This window comes from Neovison vison, chromosome 10, assembly GCF_020171115.1.
Source record: "Neovison vison isolate M4711 chromosome 10, ASM_NN_V1, whole genome shotgun sequence".
Lineage (NCBI taxonomy): Eukaryota > Metazoa > Chordata > Mammalia > Carnivora > Mustelidae > Neogale > Neogale vison.
In genome coordinates this window covers 43858324-43883594 of record NC_058100.1, presented here as the reverse complement: position 1 = coordinate 43883594, position 25271 = coordinate 43858324, and the positions used below count along the sequence as shown (strand labels likewise).

The 25271-nt window shown below is 35.2% G+C and overlaps 1 protein-coding gene across 1 annotated transcript in view; it reads right to left on the bottom strand.

The window, feature by feature from the left end:
* PPP2R5A (protein phosphatase 2 regulatory subunit B'alpha) overlaps positions 1-25271 on the bottom strand; it is a 64525-nt gene that overhangs the window by 4048 nt on the left and 35206 nt on the right. The window contains exons 4-9 of the mRNA XM_044267139.1: positions 10109-10201; positions 6301-6431; positions 5164-5223; positions 4199-4307; positions 3621-3674; positions 249-299 (exon numbers count right to left, since the gene is read on the bottom strand). Coding sequence (XP_044123074.1) covers positions 249-299; positions 3621-3674; positions 4199-4307; positions 5164-5223; positions 6301-6431; positions 10109-10201 — 498 coding nt within the window. The remainder of the gene's footprint in view (positions 1-248; positions 300-3620; positions 3675-4198; positions 4308-5163; positions 5224-6300; positions 6432-10108; positions 10202-25271) is intronic.

Sequence of the window (25271 nt, the reverse complement as noted above, 5' to 3'; positions counted from 1 at the left end):
TGACAGAGAGAAGCCAGTGGCGGGAGGTGTGAGAGGTGGGAGCAGCAGAGTGAGAGAGAAGCAGGCTTCCTGCTGAACAGGGAGCCTGATGTAGGCTCAATCCCAGAACCTGGGATCATGACCTGAACCCAAGACAGATGCTTAACTGACTGAGCCACCCAGGCACCCCAAGAAGCATGATTTATAATTTATCCCTAAGATTAAAAATTATAATAAGATTGTGCTTTTTTTGTTGTTGAACAACCTACCTCTTTCTGACTGCATGTTTTTGGCCAAAATTTCAGCAACCCTCTGATCACCTGCAAAAGGGGAAAAGTTCAGCACAAATTAAGCAATGAAGTTGGTTAACCCCAGGGAATTTTTAGTAATTGTGATTATATCAATATTCAGTCTGAAGTAGATTAATATTATTTAATATCTAAGTGTATCCCCAGAATTCCTGCTCAGCTTTATACTTTTAAATAATCCAACATATTTATTGAGTACCTTTGTACCAGATTCTGTTCTAGATGCTAGAAATACAGTGATGAACAAGACAGATGAGATCCGTGATTTTCCATTAAACATAGAAGTAATTTTAATAGTAAGTGCTACTTATATTAGTAAGAAAATAAAGAAAAACACGATAATGAGTAGGGGAGATAAGTTATTTTAGGGAGAAACTAAGGAACAAAGAATTCCTGTTACTTAAAACCATCTGAACCATCAGAGAGCTTCCCAATTTATTTCATAGCTAGCACCATCTTGATAACCAAAATACAAGGAAGGGATCATAAATTTAAGTGAACACAGTTGTAAAACTTTATATTAAACCAAGTGTTAACTATATATTAACAGACCACTACTACTTGTCCCCTTATACCTTATTCTAGAAATTCCAGTTCAACTCATTATAGTTTTAAGTTAAAAGGGAAAATTTTAAAATCTTTTAAAAGATATTTCACACCTACTTGACTAGCAAAAATGTTAAAGCTTAATATTGAGCATTGGCCTGGGTGAGGGAAAAGGCATCTTCAGACTCTGGGCTGGAATATTAGATTGTTCAAACTTTTTGGAAGGCAGCTTGGAGTACGTAAAAATTTCAATGTACTTTCGACCCAGCAACATGGTTTTAATTTTAATGATTTTTAAACATTTATATACATGGGACACCTGGCTGGCTCAGTCGGTACAGCATGCAACTCTTAACCTTGGGGTCATGAGTTTCAGATCACCTAAAAGTTTTTAAAAATTAAATACTTAAAAAAAATCCATATACAGTATTTTTTTTTTTTTTGGTGTGCTATCCTGAGGGCTTTTATACACACATAGAATTTTTTGTTACCAGCATCACAGATAGGACACAGAAAAATTCCAACATCCTAAACATCCCCTCACCCAGCAATATGTTTTAACTACTCATGTATTCATTAATAAAGATTCAGTGTGTTATGGTAAGCCATATAATGGAATCTGAGGTTACCAGTGAAAACAATGAGACAGATTAATATGGAAAGGTAGCCACATTGTGAAAAACCTTTTTAGCACCGTCCCACTGTTTAACCTACACACACATATACATGCATACAAAAAATTTCTAGGAATATATTCACCGAAGATGGTTATCTTTTAGGGGACAAGATTTTAAGGAATTTCCTCCAACTTGTACTTTATGACTTTATATTGTGTGAACCAAATTAACACAAATTATTTTCATAAACAGAAGTAATAATAGTCTTTTCCATTTTAGAAAATAATTTCAATTGAAGATATAGGCACACAAAATATAGGTACCTATATTTTATTTATGATTTGTGAGACGCTTTGATACGAATACCAGGTTTCTAGAGAAGGAGTATGAAGGCTGAAACAAGTATCATGGCCATAATTTGGGTGCTGAATTGTCTATGGTAGAAACTGCAGAGATCTGTATATCTACAGGTTTTATGAATTGAAAACTTTTCCTTTGGACTTTTACCTTTGGACATTTACCTTCCTACCTTCTCATCCTGGTTCTATTTCCATTAACACAGCTCACCTAAGAGAGACCATCATCTAGCCATTATCCCTCTCCCCAATCTACTCTTTAAAAAGAAATCACCTATCTTCTCCCCTTTCCACCCCATATTAATTTATATTTAAATTGCATCTATCTATAATTCAGTTATGAACCATGACTTATTATGTTATGGGTTTTGTCTTAATTCTGAGGAGAAGCACCATGGATTTAATTCACTTTAGTGAATTCAAGTTTTAATTCTGCTGAATTAATTTAGTGAATTAAAGTTTTAATTCACTTTAGAGGCTTATGTGGTTTCATGTAAGTACTAGGCTTCTAATTCTCCTGATTGGTCTTTAGAAACCGGTGTTTTAGCTGTTTCCAGAAAGATCTGCAAATCTAAAAGTTCAAAAACTCTAAGTATTAGGGAGTGAAGAAATATGTTCCTTTATAGGAAGTTCAAGTCAGAGGAAGAATACTAAGTTCATAATCTTTTCAAGCATGCGTAGGGATAACCTAAGTAACTTTATAATAAAGAAAACCTTATTTAAATCCTTCAAATCCTTTGCTATTCTTCAAGAACTCTTAGTTTAAATATTTAGATTTAGGATGCCTTGAAAATATTCACTCAAAATACATCAATGTTAAAAGATTGTTTTGTCTGCTTCATACTTTTCTATTTTCTCCCTATCTTTTTTTTTCTTGGATCTTCAGTGTTCATAATAACATTTTTATTCTCTCCTGAATCTTCTCATTGCAGGCAAATAGCATAATTCAAAGACTGAATTGCTCTGTCGATTCATAAACAACCTTTATCCCAAGATTACATCTTGATCGCCAAAGGCAAGGAAATGTTTTCAACCCCTTTCATATGGTTTATCATTGTTAAGAGGGAAAATCCTATTTCTAAAAACAAAACAAAACTCCAGGGACCCTCACAGTATGTTTTAATTTTAAAAGGTGAATGAAGGGGTGCCTGGGTGGCTCAGTTGGTTGGGTATCCAACTCTTGCACGGGACTGAGCCCCACTTAGGGCTCTGTGCTCAGTGGGGAATCTGCTTGGGATTCTCTCCCTTTCCCTCTCCCCCAGGCTCATATGTGCACTCTCTCTCTAAAAATAAATCTTTTAAAAAAGTGAATGAATAAAAAGATTATCAGTGAAGATAATATGCATATAAAATTCCACTGTAGTCACTGGATCCTGTCATCACACACTTCAACATTAATCTGTATTTAAGTTAAGACACAACTTCTAACTTGTGAGAATTCCCCCTCCCAACACTGTTCTTTGAATGCAGATTAACATTCCTTCTAAATGACTCTAAAGCTAGTACTACTACTGTCTGACAACTTTACAAGGGCATAAAGAAAGCTGTAACAAAATACTACAATGTAGATTAGAGATATAAAAAGAAATAGACCAGAGGCGCCTGTGTGGCTCAGTGGGTTAAAGCCTCTGCCTTCAGTTTGGGTCATGGTCCCAGGGTCCTGGGATCGAGCCCCACATCGGGCTTTCTGCTCAGCGGGGAGCTTGCTTCCTCCTCTCTCTCTGCCTGTTTCTCTGCCTACTTGTGATCTCTGTCAAATAAATAAATAAAATCTTCAAAAAAAAAAAAGAAAAGAAAAGAAATAGACCACTTACTGGTTCTGTTAGTGTAGTATCCTTCTCCAGGAACTGTACGACACAGTAGGCTAGCTAAAATGTAAGGGACAGTTAGTAAATACTACTAAATGAAACAACAGTGATATCGGATTTTTATATTTAGTTAACAAAAATGACTACCTCATTTTAATAAAGTTTACTCTGTATCTCAATACATAAACATGTATATACTCACAACTGTGTGATGTTTAACCTTGAAAGAAACTTTTAGGTTAAAAAAAAAGATGTTCTTTTTTCAGTAGTTACCTTCTGAATGTAAAGTTAAGTGAAACATAGAACTAAAGCTAACATTTTAGTTTCAAAGTCAGGGCCCAGACCAGAAAAGAGGAAAACTTGGTATTATCTCTCCTATATTTATACTTAAAGTGTACTGAGCTTATTTAATAAAGCTAAATATCATAATACTTTTAAGTTATAATGAAAATTTGCCCTGAGCAATTTATAAAGCAAATTGCTTAATTATACCTACAATTCCTTCCTCAATATTTCTCCATTTCTCTGCCTTTATATCAGCGTCTGAAACAATATTCATTTGTTTTGAAATGTCTGAAACTTACCTGAGCATGAAACAAAGCTAATCCTTTTGCAGTATGCATAGGAATAAGAACCTTCATTAGAAATTGTTTATGTTCTGCTTTCAGTGGCAATGCAAAGCCATTGATAATACTGGAGGGAAAAAAAGGCAGGGGGAAGGGTTAAGTAGTTACTACTTTATTTCCAAAAATTATATCCATGAGTATATAAGGAACAGTGTTCTGCTTCAATCCTGGTATTGAATGACTTACCCATCTTCAAACTTGTCTGGTTCCTCTAAGTCATTCAATGATCCCAAAAGAGAACTGGGACTGTCAATTAAAGTCCCACTAAATAATCTGTCTTTATTTTCTATAAAGCCCATCACTTCATACATTATTGCCTTTATTCTCCTACATAAAGCCACAGGGAGATCAGTATCACAATGCTGTTAAAACTTCCAATATTTTCTGAACTCTGAAGTTTCCCTACTTTGCTGAAAAATCTGAAATTAAGTATTTTCTCCATAATCATTCTCTAACTATAAATAGAGAGGGCCTCATCTTCTCAAGTTAATACTGCTGTGTGATGAATAAGGAAGGCAAAATGTTCACGTAAACTAAAAGGCTCTGAAAAGAACAGATAGATTAAGAATGGCCTATCAATGTCTCAACAAGAATTCTTATAAGTTTATCAAAGATTCATTATAGTTTACTTCATTTCTTCCCAATCAGATCCTATGAATTTCTGCGGCGGTCTGCTAAGATCAGGCATAAAACATGCCACAGCTTCAGAAGCAGGCGGCCTATTCTAAAACAGATGTCTTGCATGGCAAGTACTTGAATATGCTGACCGCTTAAAAGCTATAAAAAGAATTCAGTTGAGAAACTATGTCTTGTGCTCTATATTTAAACTCTAAAATACGAAATAATTTCTCCAACCCCAGCTAGGATTCTAATACATAAAACATTCAAAGCTATCTCTTTAAAAACAAAAAAAACTGACTTACCTTCCTAATATTTCAAGGAGTTCAGCAACACCATTGAAATGTTCTGTTTCATATATAAACCTGAATTTAAAATAAAGATAGATATAATAAAAACTCAAATATTAGTAAACTAAACTAAGAGAAGAGACAGGAAGGTCAAGAAATCAGTCCTAAAGGCAACTATAAGAAACATACAAGCATGCTTCAGGAATTCTTTGTAAAACTATTTTGTCCCAAATTAGTAACTTCTTTTTTTTTTTTTCCAAATTAGTAATTTCCTTTGCTAAAACTAGCCATAATGATAATGGAATATTAGTTCACCTGGAATATTTTATTTTGCTTAAAAATTTAAAAGAAAGATGGGTTTTCTCAAGGAAATACTTTTCAAAATAGGAAACTTCCACCCATAGGAAAATCCAAGAGAAAAGGACCCATGTATCATAAAAACATTTTTATTCATAGCGTTGCAAAACCTAAACTATACAGGCTGCCTAGCTTTCCAAGATTAGGCTTGCTGTTAAAGCAGGAAGTAAAAAACTCAAATGACTACAGGACAGGGGAGGTGTTAAATGAGTAAAGTAGACGAGGCGAGGAGGAGAACAGAGACCTGCAAAGAGATGCTCTCTCCAGGGGAGACAGCTGTTACTGGTTTCTAATTGTTACAACATGGGAATGCCAGCCTAATTTTGCCAGATTTCCAATTAACACAAACCAACCAAACCTGAAATGTGGATATATTAAAGCTAAATCTCATCAGAAGCAACTACTTATCACAGTATCATTTATAAAGGAGTCAAAATACAGGCTCCATATAAATTTAGCTTTGTCAGAAAAACAAATGAAAGTACTTTCAAGATCCAATTATTTTAACAGTATTTATACTTATTTTTTAAACAAAAAGCTCAAATAGGTAACTAGACAAATTCAATAAATTTTAAATATGAACATTGGTATTAGGTATTAAAAACAGTCTTCATTACACGAGAAGTAGGTTCCAAGTTTCTAAAAAGTTACATGCAATCAAATGACACCCACAAAATGACTCAAATACTAATAAGGTTAAGAGAGTTCAGATACTAAAAGTTAATCTAAAGGAACCGGAATAAAAACACATGGAGGGGGAAAAAAGTACTATATATGAATATAGGACCAGTTTACCTGAGGAAAATGTTGTTAATTTGTTTCCTGATGAATGCTCTTAATCCAAGAAATTTCCCATAAATTCGGTGCAGAACAGTCTTCAGGAAGTCACGTTCTCTGGGATCTTCACTATCAAAAAGCTCCAGGAGCTTTAAAAAAAATCTGAGAAATTACTTTTTAAAAATAATTGAGCTAAAACTTCACTTTATTCTAATTTGATTTAGAGATAACCCATGAAATCTTAAAAAATTTTTTTTAAAGAGTCTTAGAGATTCTGCCTTAGGTTGATTTTATTCTTGATAAATATTGAGGCTAAAGAAATCTAAGGAGTATTTCTTTTCACTTCATTTCAAAAACAACATAATATAAACTTCAAAAAAGTGGGATTTTTTTTTTTTTTTTTTTGCCTTGCCACTCATCTTAAAATTCTATCCTATTCTTGTCGACTAACCCTGGCTCATAATTTTAGAGTGTTGAAATTTGAGATTTTTCATGCTAATAATTTAAAACTACATACAAAGATCTTAAGCTTGCAAACTGCAAGTCATTATAAATAAATGAAGTTTAAAAAATACATATGTGCAAATGAGTATTTACGGTTTACTAGAAAGAACAAACCAAAGCTCTTTTTGAACAAACCAAAGCTTTTACACTAAAAATCAAGCCTGCAGATCAAAAAGTGGTATTACTATATTTTAAATAAAACACTGGATTTTCTTAGGAAAAATTTTAAAATACTCCCTATCTATAGAATGTAATTTCATATATGAAGTCATCAAGAAATTCTGTGTTCTGTACTTTGAATCTGTTAATTATAGTCAAGATGGCAAGCTCTGAACCTCATCAAAGTTCTTTTCCCATTCTGTCTTGAATTATATGTAATTGTTTACATATGCATCTCTTCTACTAGAGTGAGTATTTTTTGAGGGTGGTGATGACTTTAGTCATATTTATATACCCCTAAACAAATGTCTGGTTTACAGTTTGTATTCTTTGTTCACTAGGTTATTAAAATCCTGAATGAGGCTCCAGCCAAAAATATCCAGAGTGTAAGAAGTTATGTTTATATACCTAATAATTTCAGTTCAAATTATTCTAATTAAAAATGGCTAACCTACTCATTTGAGACACTCAGATCCAAGTTTCTGATATTGGGTTTACTTAGAAGATAAGCTTTCAAATTAATAAAAGGGGCCCTTCATTGTTAAGGCTGACATGTTTAATTCAAGAACAAATATAATCTAGTATAAGTTGATCCTCAGGAAAAAAAAAAAAACTAGAGAATAGCTGATAGCTGAGTTTCAAATCTATTTAAAGAAACCTATTCTGAAGTATTAAATAAAATAATCTATTTAGAAATATAAATAGATATAAATTCATGTAATAAAACACACACAAACCTAGTTCTCAGTAAATTGTTTCTCATTCTGGCTGTTATATCTAACTGCTTTTAAGGGTAATTAATAACCTCGGAGTTTTTTCATCATTGATAAAATGAGGAAGGTTAAAACTAATCTTGTTGGGGCGCCTGGGTGGCTCAGTGGGTTAAGCTTCTGTCTCTAGCTTGGGTCATGGCCTCAGGATCCCGTGATTGAGGGCCACACTGGGCTCTCAGCTCACCAGGGAGTCTGCTTCCCCCCCTCTCTCTCTGCCTGCCTCTCTGCCTACTTGTGCTCTCTATCAAATAAATCAATAAATCTAAAACAAAACAAAACAAAACCTAGTCTTGTTTTTTATTTAAATGAAGGTTATATCATAGTCTAGTTCTAATCCTAATTCTCCCAGCTATTAGCTGTGTGGAATTAGACATGGTCTAGTTCTTTATATAAAAGCATATAAGGACAGTGCCTGGCACATAAAATATGCCCTCACTAATTCTTAGCTTCCTTTTTTCTTCTGAAATCCTGTGACTTGAATATAACTTGGAATTACACAAGTGTTTTTTCTCTTGAAATGATGAGTATCCACATTTATACTTAAGGGTTTTTTTCCTGTACTTCTAAGTCTTAAAATTACCATGTAATCAAATAATTTCAAATTATAAAACCTGAGATATATACAAAAGTAACATAGTAAGAATAACTAAGGAAGTGATGTATGAATGCACAGTCATCTAAACTGCTAAGAACAAATTATTGGGCTTTAGCTTCTCAGGTAATTCATATATTTAGAGAAGGCAGAAAATGGGTCCCACTCTACCAGTTTTCTTCCTGTTCCCCCTCAAACCTGTGGAATAATCCAGAAGCAGAAACACCTCAAGGTCCAGACTGAAGAAGCACTAAGGCAACTGTTCCTCTCAACCTTCTATCTTAAACACAATTTAATGTATCATAGAGTTCCTCAATATACTATATTCCTTCTGTAGCACACAAGAGCTACAAAAGAAAATAAATACGTATTCATTTGCAATTACCAAAATAACAGAACTCCATCTAATCTTACCTTTACTTGTGATTGAAATGTAAATTTTACTGTTAGCACACTCCTAATATTTCTTCGTAATTTATGAGGAGCTGCTTGAATGGGTGAAGGACAGATCTTGACAATATTCTCCATTAATCAGTACACTCACAGCAACTAGTAAGAATACTTTATGTGAGGTCCAAGGTAGTTATAACTGATCAAAAGTGAATTCCAAATATGTGGGACTTGTGTTTGTAGAATCTTTATCATACACTGGTGGTTAAGAGGGCAGGAAAGGTCCTAGCGATTTTAATCCCAGCCTTAGCACTGGGTTCATCACCACCTTCTCACCCATCTTCTCTTTCTTGAAAATGCAAGTAACTCTCGAAGAAGAGAGTATCAAATTCCTAATGAGACCTTACATACTGAGATAAATTTCCAGAGGAAAAAAACGAACCTAGAAAGATCTGGTCTCCTTCACAATCTTGTCTAGTTCCAGCCAATTCCCCATAATTAAAAAGAGGCTTTTACACTGTTGAAAAGATTTTGAAAATAAAAATGAACACGTTCTGAGAAATTAATTTTCAGTAGGTAGGTTCCAAAAAATAATAGCTAGTGACCAATTTATAAAATAAAAGAAGGGGGAGCCTGGGTGATTCAGTCATTTGAGCAGCCGATTCTTGACTTCAGCTCAGGTCCTGATCCATGATCTCAGGGGACTGAGCCCTGTGTCAGGCTCAGTGATCATCAGGGAGTCTGTCTGAGCCTCCCTCTCCTGCTCCTCCCCCCAACTTGTGTGTGCGTGCTCTCTCTCTCAAATAAATCTTTAAAAAAAGAGAAGGTATCACATTATGTTTCACTATCTCTTTTTCTTCTTAAAGATCCCATTTATCTGTGGCTTAGGAAATGGGTGGCTAGAATGCCTAAGGTGGGAAGGGGAAAGGAAAACGGAAAGGTCACTGGTAATTAACAACAGGAAAGGAGCCTAATCCCAAACTCCCAACAATGATTCCATTTCCACTTTTCTTCTGTCATTTCAAAGTCACTATGCTTAAAACATACGTCAAAGTTCAAGGTCAAAGACTTAATTTAAAAGAAGGCTTCCTGCCTTTAGATTGAATGGTCGTACCAAATTTTTTCAGACTGTGCAGAAAAGCTCGCTTTCTGGTCTTTAAAAGGAACTGAGAATTCAGTATTGGGTAAGATAATTCAACTGACTTCATTAGAAGCTCACCCTTGATTAAAATACTCTGTCTGATATTGTCAAAGCTACTTCACCTTTACCCTAATTGTCTGGCTAGAGTATTAAATGCTGTTAAAGTGAAATAAACCATTTAAGTTCTGAAAGACTATTTTAATCACAAATTAATAAATCATTGCTAAGATGAACATAAAAAAATTTAAGACATTGAGAATTCCTTACCTGTTGGACAAATTTCTGATCAATGTATCGCTTTGCAATGCTAGGCTGGAAATCAGGGCTCTCCAAAAATCTTAAGAAGAATTCATACACCAACTATGAAAGAAAGTCAAGATGATAACTATAAAAATTTACCCTAATTTATCCCTTCATACCAAATATACCTCCCCTACCACCCTAGGAGGGAGGTTTTCAACCTCATTGGAAAATGTGATGAGTTGGTAAGATTTTTAAAAACTAAATATATATTCACAATTTGGCCTCCTAAGCTAGTACATTTGGGGATTTACTGCTTTATATCACTTGTTGAAACTGAAATTATGGGAGCTAGAAAATAAAAATGACACCTATAAAATATTTAACTAGGAAAGACTATTTTGTAGTCCATACTCACTGGGAATGTGTTCTCTCTCCATTGGACTCCCAACCCACCTCAATTTAATATCCAGAGTTCTTTAAATACAGGATCAGAAACCTCCAGACAAGAATAAACTGAATTGTAAGGGGAAGTGTATTAATAAAAATAAAAAGCAAAAAACTTCACATCTTTCTATAAAACTATAGTAGGAAAGAATTAAATCAAAACCAGCACACCTTATTTACATTTAGGAAGTAATGAACTAAATTATTTAAGTTCAGGGTTCAGGAAGGAATGTTTGTTTATCACAGTGAATATACTAGAAGTCCCAGCAGGATGTCTACTTAAGCACCAGCATCTTGGGGTACCAGGGTGATTAAAGTTAAGCATCCGACTCTTAGTTTCAGCTCACTTTATGAGCACAGGGTCGTGAGACTGAGCCCCTCACTGAGCTCTATGCTGGGTGTGGAGCCTGTTAACCTTCCCCCACCTCCCTTCTCTTTAAAAAAAAAAAAATCTATATATATAGATATAGATATCTATATATATATAGATATATACACACACATTTAAATATATGTAAACATATATACATTAATACATATACATATATATATATATATATATATATATATATATATATATATAAAAAAGTGTCAGGCATCTTAAAAGTAATAGGAAATGTTCATTTGTGGTCACAAGTAAGAATTAAAAGTAAGATTTAGGGCACATGGGTGGCTCAGTTGGTTAAGTATCTACCTTTGGCTCAGGTCATGATCTCTGGGTCCTGGAACGGAGTCCTGCATTGGGCTCCCTGCTCAACAGGGAGCCTGCATCTCCCTCTCCCTCTGTCCCTCCTCCTGACCCCGCCCTCTAGTGATGTCTCTCTCTTTTCTCTCAAATAAATAAAATCTTAAAAACCACAAATAGTAAGGTTTAGTTCAACTTGCCTCCATCACAGCTGCAACTGTCTTTTAAGAAGAAAGGAAAACACACTAAAGTTTTTCTTTTGTAAGTTTTTCATAAGTTTTACCTAATAGCTATAAAATGTAGGAGTATAGCCCCCAAATGTACCTTAATTTATTAGCTATCAAACAACACATTAATCTAGTGCCCTAAAAATAAAAAAGGAAGACTACATCCCAAAGTAGAAACATACAATAAACATTTTGATCACAAAATGATAAACATCAGGCCACATACAGAAGGGAGAAATAAATTTACAGACATTACAACACACAAAAAAAGCACTACCAGATCGGGGCCTTATCATTCACTATAGAATAACAAATTTTTACTATTGAATTCAATAATATTCTAAGCCTAACAACAGTTTTGGGAGTTGAATAAATGTTTTTGTCCAGTGCATCTTTGACCAACTATTCAAAGGAGTGATGCTTATCTGGTTTAATTATTATCTTTTAGCTGTTCAGTATGACACTGTAACATGAAAACAAAAATTGATACCAGTTTTTATTTATAAATAATCTTCTAATCAACCAACTACACAAATAATTTTGCTTTGGGTTGCACACATGCAAAAAGATACAGAAAATGATCAGAGTCCTCTGAAGAGTAAGTATAGTCCCACAGGCTGCTACAGAGTTTCACTGGCACAACATACTCAGGGCCCGCTTTTCATGTCCAATCCTCGCCTACTGTGATATTTTGATATGAGAAAATATATACTTGGTCTTCATCTGTGGTTATTGCCACAGAGCTCCTAAAACCTTGAAATTTCCTGAGTAGGAGTAAGGGATACATTTTTTTTTGTTTGTTTATAAGAAGCCCCTCTCAAACATGCTGGAGTTTAGGTTAATGTGATAAGTTCAGGAGGATGAAAGTCTGGTCATCACAGGAAACAATGTGATGATGAGAGGGTTGAAACTTTCAGCCCCAACTCCCCATCCTCCAGGGAGGGGAGAGAGGTTGGAAATGGAGTTCAGTCACCACTGGCCAGTTACTTAATGAATCATGTTCACCTAATGGCACCATCATCAAAATCCTCAACAAAGGGTTTTGGAGAACTCCTGGGTCGGGGAGCACACCAAGGTGATGGGAGGGTGGTACATGGAGCCCCCTTTTCATACCTTAATCTATGCATCTCTTTCATTTGGCTGTTCCTGAGTTGTATCCTTTATAATAAACTTGCAAGTAGTAATAAGTGAAGTGTTTCCCTGTGTTCTGTGGGCTACGGCAAATTATCAAGCCGGAGGAGTGGGCTGTGGGAACCCCAGACTTACAGCCAGCTCGGCAGAAGTACAAGAGACCAAGACTCATGACTACCATGTGAAGTAGAGCATGGGCTCATGGGACTGAGCCCTTAACTTGTGCCTCTGTGGTAATTCTGGGTCATAAATGAATAAATATGCCATAAATGAATAGTGTCATAAATAAATTCATTTATTTAAATTCATAAATTCATTTAGTGTCATAAATGAATAAACTATAAGACACCCAGTTGTCATTCAGAGAAGTGATAAATTTCTTGGTGTGGGAAATCGACACATTTGGTGTCTGAAGTTTTCCCTATAGCTAGGGAGTGTGAAGAGATACTGGACACTGTACAGCTCTGAAAAAGCTCATTCACTTGTTAGGGAAAGACAAAACTAGAAATATATAAAATGGTATATACACAAAAATTGTATGGCACAGGGTCACCTGGGCATCTCACTCTTGATATCAGCTCAGGTCATGATCTCAGAATCATGAGATCAATTCCCGTGTTGGGCTCTGCACTCAACAGGGAGTCTGCTTGAGATTCTCTCCCACTCTGTCCCTCTGCACAGTTTGGGTTAATTAATTAATTCTTTAAAAATGTATGGCGCCTGGGTGGCTCAGTGGGTTAAGCCGCTGCCTTCGGCTCAGGTCATGATCTCAGGGTCCTGGGATCAAGTCCCGCATCGGGCTCTCTGCTCGGCAGGGAGCCTGCTTCTCTCTCTCTCTGCCTGCCTCTCCATCTACTTGTGGTTTCTCTCTGTCAAATAAATAAATAAAATCTTTAAAAAAAATGTATGGCACAGACTGAGTGGAGGAGACCTTTAGAAAAAGGTTTTATCATTGTGGAATAAAGTCAGTAAGAAAAGTTTTAAGGAGGACAGCAACTTGAGCCCTATATTTGATTTGATTGTGCATAAGCCAAGAAGAAAAAGGGCTTATTAAAGAAAGGTAGGACATGTCTTGAGAAGCAGATGGTGTAGGGTATGGGTGGGTGGGTATGGAATCAGAGGCTCAGAATCTTCATGCCGATGCCTAGTTGAGTGGAATTTAAGATTTGTGGTAAGGTGGGACCAGGTAAAACACGAGTCAAGTATGGCACGCATTAGCCTATATACTCTACCTCTGAAGATCTGCATCAGATATATACGGCTTAAGGCTTAATACTATTAAAAGCAATCACATGGGAGCGCCTGGGTGGCTCAGTGAGTTAAGCCACTGCCTTCGGCTCGGGTCATGATCTCAGGGTCTTGGGATCGAGCCCCACATCGGGCTCTCTGCTCAGCGGGGAGCCTGCTTCCTCCACTCTCTCTGCCTGCCTCTCTGCCTATTTGTGATCTCTGTCAAATAAATAAAATCTTAAAAAAAAAAAAAGCAATCACATGTCTCTTGGGAGACTTGCACATCATCAAGCTGAATCCTCTAAATCACAAACTCAGTTGAAACATATGCCGATCACAGATACCACATTATTATTTCTTACATAGTTCTCATCTTCATCATTTACCTAACACAGTGAACATTAAGTGACCAGTCAAGATTAGCAGCAAATCGCTTTTATGCAGCCAACTTAGCACCACTGAAGAGATAACAAAAGGTTATCTAATAAACACATGCTGAGTAATGTCAAACAGAAGTAAACACTAGTGATCTACAGAGCTGAAAATCTTCAAGATGGCACAATTAAGACTATGCGTCTATAAAATGGCACCCTGTGTCCCCACTGTCACTCTCTCTATACTCTATCCCGCATTACTTTTTCTCTTGTATTTATCATACCCTGACATAGTATTATTATTTATTCTTTTCCACTAGGATATAAAAGATTTTGCTTATTAGTTTACCCCCAATATTTAGAACAATGCCTTGAATACTATATTTACTGAATGAATAAAAATCATACTTGTGGAGGACTGCTTTTGTGTAATTACTAAAGTTTCTCTATATTATTCTAATGAAGAAGTACTTTGCTCTAAGAATCTAAGAAACAGTGCTTCACAGAACAACAGATACTTTCAGCAATGGATTCATTTCTTTAGTAAACTGGCAAATTTCATATATGTTCAATGTACGGCTCATCCTCCTACTTCTGTGAACCAAAAAAATACCCTAAAAGATAAAAGGTAAGCACAAAATGTAAAAAGATAACTAAAGGTGGGTAATCTTACTATTCTACTCCATAATGACCATGTCTTTCCTAGGTAGTTAGAATATTTAAAATTCTAATCTTCACCAATAAAAGATTTTAGAAGAAGGTACAGCAAAAACAACATAGATGATTTAAGTATCTGAAAATAAGATCTATACAAAAAAGCTGAAGGAACTGGAAATGTTTGGCCCAGAGAGGCAAAAAGTTTTCTAAGAAACTTTAATAAACTGTATATAAACAAAAGGCTCTCTCTTCAAGGAATATGGTGGCCCAATGTTTTACAAACTCTATTAAGAGAAAACTAATTGAAAATTTTTTTAAATATTTTATTTATTTGTCAGAGAGAAAGAGAAAGAGCACAAGCCGGGGAGCAGCAGGCAGAGGGAGAAGCAGGCTCCCTGCTGAGCAAGGAGCCTGATGCAGGCTCGATCCCAGGACTCTGGGATCATGCATGACCTGAGCCTAAAGCAGAGGCTTATTAATCCACTGAGCCACCCAAGCATCCCAATTTAAATAGGCTTTTAAATTGCTTCAATATATGAAAGAATTCATGTAAGACTTAACATACACTAAACTAAATGAGATATTTCATATTAAGTGCCTGAACACTGAATCTGAGGGCTATGTGAATGTGAAGGGGCGTACACTGTAAAAATGTTTATGTTCCCAGTATAAATTTCTAATTGTAGATGTCACAAAGAAGTTTCTAGTCCCTAAAATACTGGTTATTCCTAAAAAAAGAAAGGTCTATGTTTTAGTCAGTACCCTACATAAAATAATTACATCTTAAGTATCTGTGCCACTAAAGAAAATAACTAATAAAAGAAAATTAAAATACTACATAATCTGCCTGTATTCCAGACTAATACAGCAGCCAAGCCTCCCTAATTATCTAAAAGTAAGTATACAGAGAATTACAATCTTGTTTGTCCTCAATAAATACAAAGCAATAATGCTTAGAAAAGAAATAAAAAATAATTCATAACTCTTAATTAGTAATTACCATATATTAATACATTCTGTAAATTAAAAGATGACCAGTCACCTACTACTAGAACAGTAGAACAGTTTTTCTTTTGTTCCTTTTTTCTTTGTTTCTTTATTTCATTTATTCCATTTTTCCATTGCTCATTAGTATTTCCATTACAGAGTGGAAAAAAGTAAAAAGAAAAACTATAAATTAGCACATTTTTAGGAAATTCATGAACAGGGTTGGGAAAACAAAATTTTGAAAGGTTTTGAAATTGCTTATTACTCCCCTCATTAATTTAATGTTTGTTTTTCATCCCATCAAATCAATTTCTAAAATCAAGTATCTGACAAGCTAAATGTAAAATGTAAACTTTTAATATAGAACAAAAAATTCTGGGTGAACTGATTTAAAGTACATTAACCAAAGAAAAACTTTCATTGAGCAAATTTCCTCAGTGCTACAAATGTCTATAATCTCATTTATCAGAGCAGCTTTAATATTCCACCCTAAAAAAAGATGATTAAATAATGATGTAGCAACTATATTCTGACAGATTCTATAAATCAGCTCACTCAGAATTCAATAGTTTCTGATTCCCCTAGACCATTTAATTGCCAAATTTTAAAACTGTACACCAAATTTTAGTTATGAGAAAGATTAACTATAAACATATATATCTAGGGCAGAGTCTTTTCACTGGGGTCATGGATATATGAAAACTTGTGTGTCTCTGTGTATTCTGTCTTGGGAGAAAACCATTTTTTAAAAATCATATTTTGAAAGCGACTCACTACCTACCTCCTATAATGTTAAACTGCTAGTTTCAGGGAATTCAAATGAAAGTTCAAATCATACCAGTGAAAAGTAGAAAGCATATTGTTTGTTTGGCTAAATTTTCACTGTTAATTTCCATGAGCATATAAAAATATCTTAATGGGGACGCCTGGGTGGCTCAGTTGGTTAAGCAGCTGCCTTCGGCTCAGGTCATGATCCCAGCATCCTGGGATCGAGTCCCACATCGGGCTCCTTGCTTGGTAGGGAGCCTGCTTCTCCCTCTGACCTTGCCTGCCACTCTGTCTGCCTGTGCTCGCTCTCATTCTCTCTCTCTCTGACAAATAAATAAAATAAATAAAATCTTTAAAAAAATATATCTTTTTTTTTAATGAAATAGTTCTTTATTTGTTGACACTGAATAGGTAATCAGAGCAATCCATGTAGAGTTTTAAAGGCCACAACAAGGCATTTGCATTTTACTTAAGTGTAATAAGAAACTATGTTTATAATCAACCTTTCCTTAAAATTTCTTATAGTGTTCTATTCATTCCTGAAAGACAACTTTTTTTTTAATATGTGTTATTTTATTCTTACGCATTTCTACCCTCTGTTTCTTTTTTTTTTCCAATTTATTTATTTTCAGAAAAACATTATTCATTATTTTTTCACCACACCCAGTGCTCCATGCAAGCCGTGCCCTCTATAATACCCACCACCTGGTACCCCAACCTCCCACACCCCCCCCCACCACTTCAAACCCCTCAGATTGTTTTTCAGAGCCCATAGTCTCTCATGGTTCACCTCCCCTTCCAATTTACCCAAATTCCCTTCTCCTCTCTAATGCCCCTTGTCCTCCTCATTAGCCCTCAGGGAGATTCAAATTAAAACCACATTGAGATATCACCTTACACCAGTTAGAATGGCCAAAATTAACAAAACAGGAAACAACATGTGTTGGAGAGGATGTGGAGAAAGGGGAACCCTCTTCCACTGTTGGTGGGAATGCAAGTTGGTGCAGCCTCTTTGGAGAACAGTGTGGAGATTCCTCAAGAAATTAAAAATAGAGCTTCCCTATGACCCTGCCATTGCACTCCTGGGTATTTACCCCAAAGACACAGATGTCGTGAAAAGAAGGGCCATCTGTACCCCAATGTTTATAGCAGCAATGGCCACGGTCGCCAAACTATGGAAAGAACCAAGATGCCCTTCAACGGATGAATGGATAAGGAAGATGTGGTCCATATACACTATGGAGTATTATGCCTCCATCAGAAAGGATGAATACCCAACTTTTGTAGCAACATGGACGGGACTGGAAGAGATTATGCTGAGTGAAATAAGTCAAGCAGAGAGAGTCAATTATCATATGGTTTCACTTATTTGTGGAGCATAATAAAAAAAAATATCTTAATAGAGACACTAATTTCAGAAATTCAAAGACTGAGGAAACTTTTTCAGATTATCCAACTACATGTGATTAAAAAAGATATAATCAGCTCATGAGAATTTCACATCTTTAAAACCTTTGCATTATTAAATATAGTATCATTAATTTTCTATCAACTATGGTCCCAAATTTTACATGAACTGGTGTATGATGCTATTAAAAAAGTTTTCCAGTTCAGATTTTCTAGTTCTATAAGCTCTAATGTGCTGACAAATCTTAAAAATTTTATCAGCTTTTGCTAATCCCAGGATTCCTCTTTCACTTAATTTAGACATATATATGCTAGACAGAATAAATAAACAAAAGAGGTAGACTATTGCTTAAAGTGTCCCAAAGAGTGTAGAATATAAATTTCTTTGTCTTTTAAAATAAAATGGAGGGGCACCTGGGTGGCTCAGTGGGTTAAAGCCTCTGACTTTGGCTCAGGTCATGATATCGGGGTCCTAGGATAGAGCCCCGCATTGGGCTCTCTGCTCAGCAGAAAGCCTGCTTCTCTGCCTACTTGTGACCTCTGTCAAGTGAATAAATAAATATCTTTTAAAAATAAATAAATAAATAGATAAAATGCAATGACCACTAAAAATAAAAGTCCTGGCAAAATAAAAATCAACAATGTAATTGGAAGCAACAGCTAGCACCCACATGTAAAGCAGAGTTTCTCTCTACCTCCCAGGAACTATGTAGAAAAGAGCTGATGTTGGTCATTATCCATCCTGCTGTCATTAAAAACATAAAAACACATCATTTTCTCATTTTACTCAAGACAGACTCTTCCCTCCAATGATTTTAGCCTGCGGCAGGCATTGTTGGTTGACTAATATAATACCCATTCCCTTCCTCTCACCTGTCTCTAATACTCACTGTCAGTGTGCTTTACAACTAGAGTAACTGAAAAAGGAAAAAGGGAATGGAAATAAGATGAACAACAGTCCAACAGGGAAAAAAAAAAAATTAAAAAAGAAAAAAGACTTTCGGAGAGAGTAAAAGACACAGAGAGCCAAAGAAGAGCCAACACATGAATAGCTGCCACCCCCAAAGAAGAAAAACAAAGCAGTGCAACAAAAGAAATATTAAAAATTATTACTGAAGAAAACTTTGCAGAAATAAAAATAAAAATAAAAGTGGGTTTTTAGGGGCACCTGGGTGGCTCAGTGGGTTAAAGCCTCTGCCTTCATTTCAGGTCATGATCCCAGGGTTCTGGGATCGAGCCCTGCATCGCTGCCTATCAAATAAATAAATAAAATCTTTAAAAAAAATTTTTTAAGTGGGTTTTTATAGTAAAAGAGTACTATTCAACTGAGAAAATTTATCTAGAAAAATCGACACTTACGTATGGCCAGTAAAGCAGTTGGCCATTAAAGGAAAAATATTCTTTAGGCATCTAAGCAAAAAAAAAAAAAAAAAAACCAAACCCTGTCTTTATATAAGAGACAGAAAATCGGACTGAAATCAGTAGACAATGGAATAAGATATTTATGGTACCTAAGTAAATATGAATCAACAATTTTATATCAAATCAGGTTGATCTTTAAAAATTAAAGCTACACACAAACTGCTGTTGTACATGCAAAAACTCAGGGAATAATATTTTCATGAGTTCCTCTACTAAAGAATGTGCTCCAGGGGTGCCTGGATGGCTAAGCTGGAAGAGCATGTTACTCTTGATCTCAGAGTTTGTGAGTTTGACCCCCCACACTGGGTGTAGAGATTACTTAAATAAATAAAGACTTAAAAAAAATAATGAACTCCAAATTACCAAAAAATGATTAGAGGAATTCTGACATAAGGATTGATGGTAAAATTAAATATATTACCTCTAGAACTAATCAAAAGCAATAGGCATAAAGGTAACAGAATAGTAGTATACAAGAATTACATGTTCTAACCATGTTAAGTATTACATAATAATACAAATATAAAGTGGAGGAAGGGGATGAAGAAGAGTGTATGGAAAGTAGAAGCTTTGAATTGCTATATGGATATTTACTGTGAGAGTAAATGGATTATTACTTTACATTAGAGATTAGGTAAGTAGGAAGTGGAAGAAGAGACTACTTGATAATTTCAGTATTGTCCATGCTAGGGAACCAATAAATTAACAATAAGAGAAAGAACCAAGGGTATCATATAAAGGTATCAGCATAAAAGTAACAATAAAAACACACTTCAAAACAAAAAAATACACTTCTTCCCACACGCCAAAAGTACTTATCTTTTAAGAAAACAGAACAGAAAACAAACAGTATAGTTTAAAAAACTGTGCTAGTTTTTGTGCATACATTATCCCATTCAATCCTTATACAATCCTGTTTTATTCCAGTTTTATAAAGGGAGATGCAGAGAAGTTAAGCAGCTTAACCAGATCACACAGGTAGAAAAGTATAAAAACTGGATTTAAGTAGAGGTCTATCACCAGAATAATTTCTATTTCACCATGCTTTGTAATAATTCTCTTTGTAATAATACTTGTTAAAATTTGTATATATAAATTTTTGTCACACTTAACTAAGGCATATCATTAAAAACTCACTTATGAGGGCAAAAAAGAAAAAGTATGGCTAGCTGAATTATTTGGAAGATCTAATTACTGGTGTTACTAAAAAAAGCTAAAAAGGTATGAACTAAGCCTCATTAAGAATTGGTGTGTATTTACTTTAGGGCCAGACTATAACAGAGGCACTAAAGCTTTTAAAAATCAAGAGCAAGTACTCTGAAGTAATAATTGAGTTGTAAACCTAATTTGGCTCTTTATTACTTACATAATCTTGGGCAGGATTCTTAATCTCTTTTAGCTTCATATAAGCTTTTCTATAAAATATGAAAAATATTTTTAAAAATTTTTATTTAAATTCAATTTAGTTAACATACAGTGTTTTATTAGTGTCAGGGGTAGAATTTAGGATTCATCATCTGCATATAACACCCAGTACTCATTACATCAAGTGCCTTCCTTACTGCCCTTCACCAACCCCCCTACCCTAAAATGTGAGTATTATGGTGTCACCAAAAGGATTAAATGAGATAATGTATATAAAGCAGTTGTCACTATCTCTGAAACATGTAAGTGTTCAATTATTGGTATTGCTATAATATAATTAGCTAATCATGATCAGCAGTCTTATAAATGAGTACCATTGGTTATGTGTAACCTTCATTAAATTCTCTAGAAAAGCATACTGTGCTTGCCTGCAGATTTCAGGTCATTAACATTATTTTTAAAATATAAAATTTATTTGAAGCATTAAAGGCAAGAGTCCTTTGAACTTTTACATTCTCCCTCAGAGCCTTGCTTAAAAATAAGTGTCATTTGGATATTCTCAGAGTATATTTTACCTAGACAACTGGAGAACAAAAATCAATGATCATAAAAATTAAATTTATAAAAACATGTGCAAAAGAAACACTATACACATGTGAGTATAATATTTTATGGCTATAATGGAATCTTTGTAACAGTTTCTAAGCAGTATAAGATGATCTACCCTGAATTCTGCCTAAAGAGTTCTAGTTACTAAAGCATAAACTAAAGTAGTTGCCAGTGTGATTCTACTGGGTAAACCCTAAATAACATTATATTAAAGGCACATATTTGAGGGTAAGTTTGAATGATGCAATTAGTGCTAGACAGAAACAGGGGAGGCTTAATGGAAGAATTGGTCCTACCTATGTAGTAAGTTTTTTTTGTTTTGTTTTGTTTTTTAGATTTTGTTTATTTATTTGACAGAGATCACAAGTAGGCAGAGAGTCAGGCAGAGAGAGAGGAAAGGAAGCAGGCTCCCCACCAAGCAGAGAGCCCGACGAGGGGCTCGATCCCAGGACCCTGGGATCATGACCCGAGCTGAAGGCAGAAACTTTAAGTTTAAGCTTTAAAGTTAAAGCTTTAACTTTAACTTTAACCCAGGTGCCCCTGTAATAAGTTTTTATTACCAAATTTTCAATTACATCTGAAGTGTGAACTGTCACACAATGGCATTAAGTCAGAAAGACTATCCCTCCCTCAGTCTCAACTAAATAGAAGTGCCCCAGATAGACACTAATGAATGGCACAGTGAGGACTTCAGTGAACTTGCAGACCCACAAAACCAACCCAAAACAATGTAAGCTGGCATAAGAAAGAATAAGTGAATGTAAAGGTAGATCAACAGATTATCCAGGAGCACCTGGGGGTGGGGGACTCAGTTGCTCAAGAGTCTGCTTTCAGCTCAGGTCATGATTCCAGGACCGTGGGACTGAACCCCATGTGGGGGGTGGGGGGGGCCTTGCTTCTCCCTCTTCCTCTGCCCCGCCCCCCCGCTTGTGCTCTCTTTTTCGAATAAATAAAAATCTGAAAAAATTCATTAAAAAAATACATCATGGGGGGCGCCTGGGTGGCTCAGTGGGTTGAGCCGCTGCCTTCGGCTCAGGTCATGATCTCAGGGTTCTGGGATCGAGTCCCGCATCGGGCTCTCTGCTCAGCAGGGAGCCTGCTTCCTCCTCTCTCTCTGCCTGTCTCTCTGCCTACTTGTGACCTCTCTCTGTCAAATAAATAAAAAATCCAAAAAAAAAAAAAAATACGTCATGGGATGGAGCCCCACATCGGGTTCTCTAAATAAAGTCTTAAAAAAAATACATCATAAGGGGGAATGCAAACTAGTGCAGGAACTGTGGAACGCAGTAGGGAGGTTCCTCAAAAAATTAAAAACAGAACTACTCTACAATCCAGTAATTACACTACTGGGTATTTACACAAAGAATACAAAAACACTAATTCAAAAAGATATATGTACCCCTATGTTTACTGCAGCATAATTTACAACAGCCAAATTATGGAAGTAGCCCAAGTGTCCACTGATAAATGAATATGGATAAAAGAGATGTGGTATGTGTGTACATATACACACAAAGGAATATTATATATCCACATACAAAATGGAATATTACTCAGCCATAAGGAAGAATGAAATCTTGCCATTTGCAACAATATGAATGAATCTAGAGAGTATAGTACTAAGTGAAATAAGTCAGAGGAAGACAAATACCATATAACTTCACTCATATGTAGAATCTAAAAAAAGAAAATAGAACAAAGCAGAAACTAGACAAACCAAAAAACAGACCCTTAATTATAGAGAACAAACCCATAGTTACCACAGGGCAGGTTGAGGGGGGCAGTGGAATGGGTGAAAACAGATGAAGGGGACTAAGAGTATACTTATGACAGTGATCACTGAGGAATGTACAGAATTGGTAAATCACTATACTATATACCTGATATAAGCTGAAACTAATATAACACTGTATATTAAATATACTGGAGTTAAAATTTTTTAAAAAATCATAAAGGAGAGATAATACACTTATAGTACTGTACTGTATTTATCAAATAAAATCTGCATTTAAGTAGACCCATACAGTTGAAACTGGTGTTATGTGTTGTGCAAGGGTCAACTATACATAAATAGACACTATAAATGTATTTTATTTATAACTCATTTGTTCTACTGCTCTACAAGACAGCCACAAAAAGCAATAATTACAAAATGGTACATGGTGGGCACGTATAAAGATCTACTTTGTGGGGCACCTGTATGGCTTAGTTAAGCATCTGACTCTTGGTTTCAGCTCAGGTCATGATCTTGGAGTTGTGAAACTGAGCCCTGTATCTGGATCCCTACTCAGTGGAGTCTGCTTCTCCTTTCCATCTGCCCCCCACCCTCCACTGTGTCTCTCTCTCTCTCAAATAAATAAATAAATCTTAAAAAAAGATCTAATTTGTATGACAATAAAACCACAAATACTACTACAAAGGAAGTGGGGGAGGCAATGGAGGTATATAGGATCAAAATTTTGTATATTATTGAAATTAAGTTAGTATTAACCAAACTAGATTGTTTTAAGATGCTAACTGTAATCCCTGGGTTAACTACTAAAAAAATAAAAAATAAAGTTAAGAAAAACCAAAGGTAGGGATGCCTGGGTGGCTCAGTCGGTTAAGCATCTGCCTTTTGCTCAGGTCATGATCCCAGGACCCTGGGATCTTTAAAAAAAAAAAAAAAATTAAAATGGTTAAAATGGTACCTTAGAAAATACCTGTTTAATACAAAAAGCAATAACAGAGAATAGAGAAATAAAAAGGCATAAAACATACAGAAAATAACAAAATGGCAGATGTAAATCCTACCTTATCTGTAATTACATTAAATGTAAATGGATTAAACACTCCAATCAAAAGGCATAGATTGTTGAAACTGATTAAAAAAACATGATCCAACGTTTACAAGACAATTTAGATTCAAAGAAACACATTAAAAGTAAAAAGATGAGGGCGCCTGGGCGGCTCAGTGGGTTAAATCCTCTGCCTTTGTCTCAGGTCATGATCCCAGGGTCTTGGGATCGAGCCCCATATCAGGCTCTCTGCTCAGCAGGGAGCCTGCTTCCCTTTCTCTCTCTCTGCCTGCCTCTCTACCTACCTGTAATCTCTGTCTGTCAAATAAATAAATAAAGTCTTAAAAAATAAATAAATAAAAAATAAAAAGTCAAACCTTATCTTTAAAAAAAAAAAAAAAAGTAAAAAGATGAAAAATATATATTATGCAAACAGTAACCAAAAGAGAGGTAAAGTGCCTATACTAATATCAGACAAATAAACTTGAGAAACTTTCTGGAGTTACAATGATAAGGACCATCCAGATAGATAATATAACAATTATAAACATAAGCAGCTAACAACAGGGTCCCAAAATACATGAAGAAAAGCCTGACAGAATTGGAAAGAAATATATAATTCAACAACAATAGCTGGAAACTTCAATCTCTTACTTTCAGTAATAGACCAACAAGGAAATGGAAGACTTGAACAACGTTATGAACCAATTAGACTTGACAGTTTTCTATAGAACATTCCACCAAACCACCACGGAACACGCATTCTTTTCAAGCACACATGAAACATTCTCTAGAATATACTGTCTGTGAGGCCCTAATACAATCCTCAATGAACTTAAAGGATTGAAAACATTCAAAGTATATTCTCCAACTATACTGAAATAATTAGAAATCAGTAACAGAAAGAATGTGGTAGTCACAAATATGTAGAAATTAAACATATTCCTAAAAAATAAAGAAGAAATCACGGGAAAATTAGAAAGTATTTCAGGTGAATGAAAACAAAAACACAACATATCAAAATTTATGGGGAACACCTTAAAACAAAAATTGGTGCATGACTGGTACGTGAATGTTATAATAGCTCTTGTTACAATAACCCAA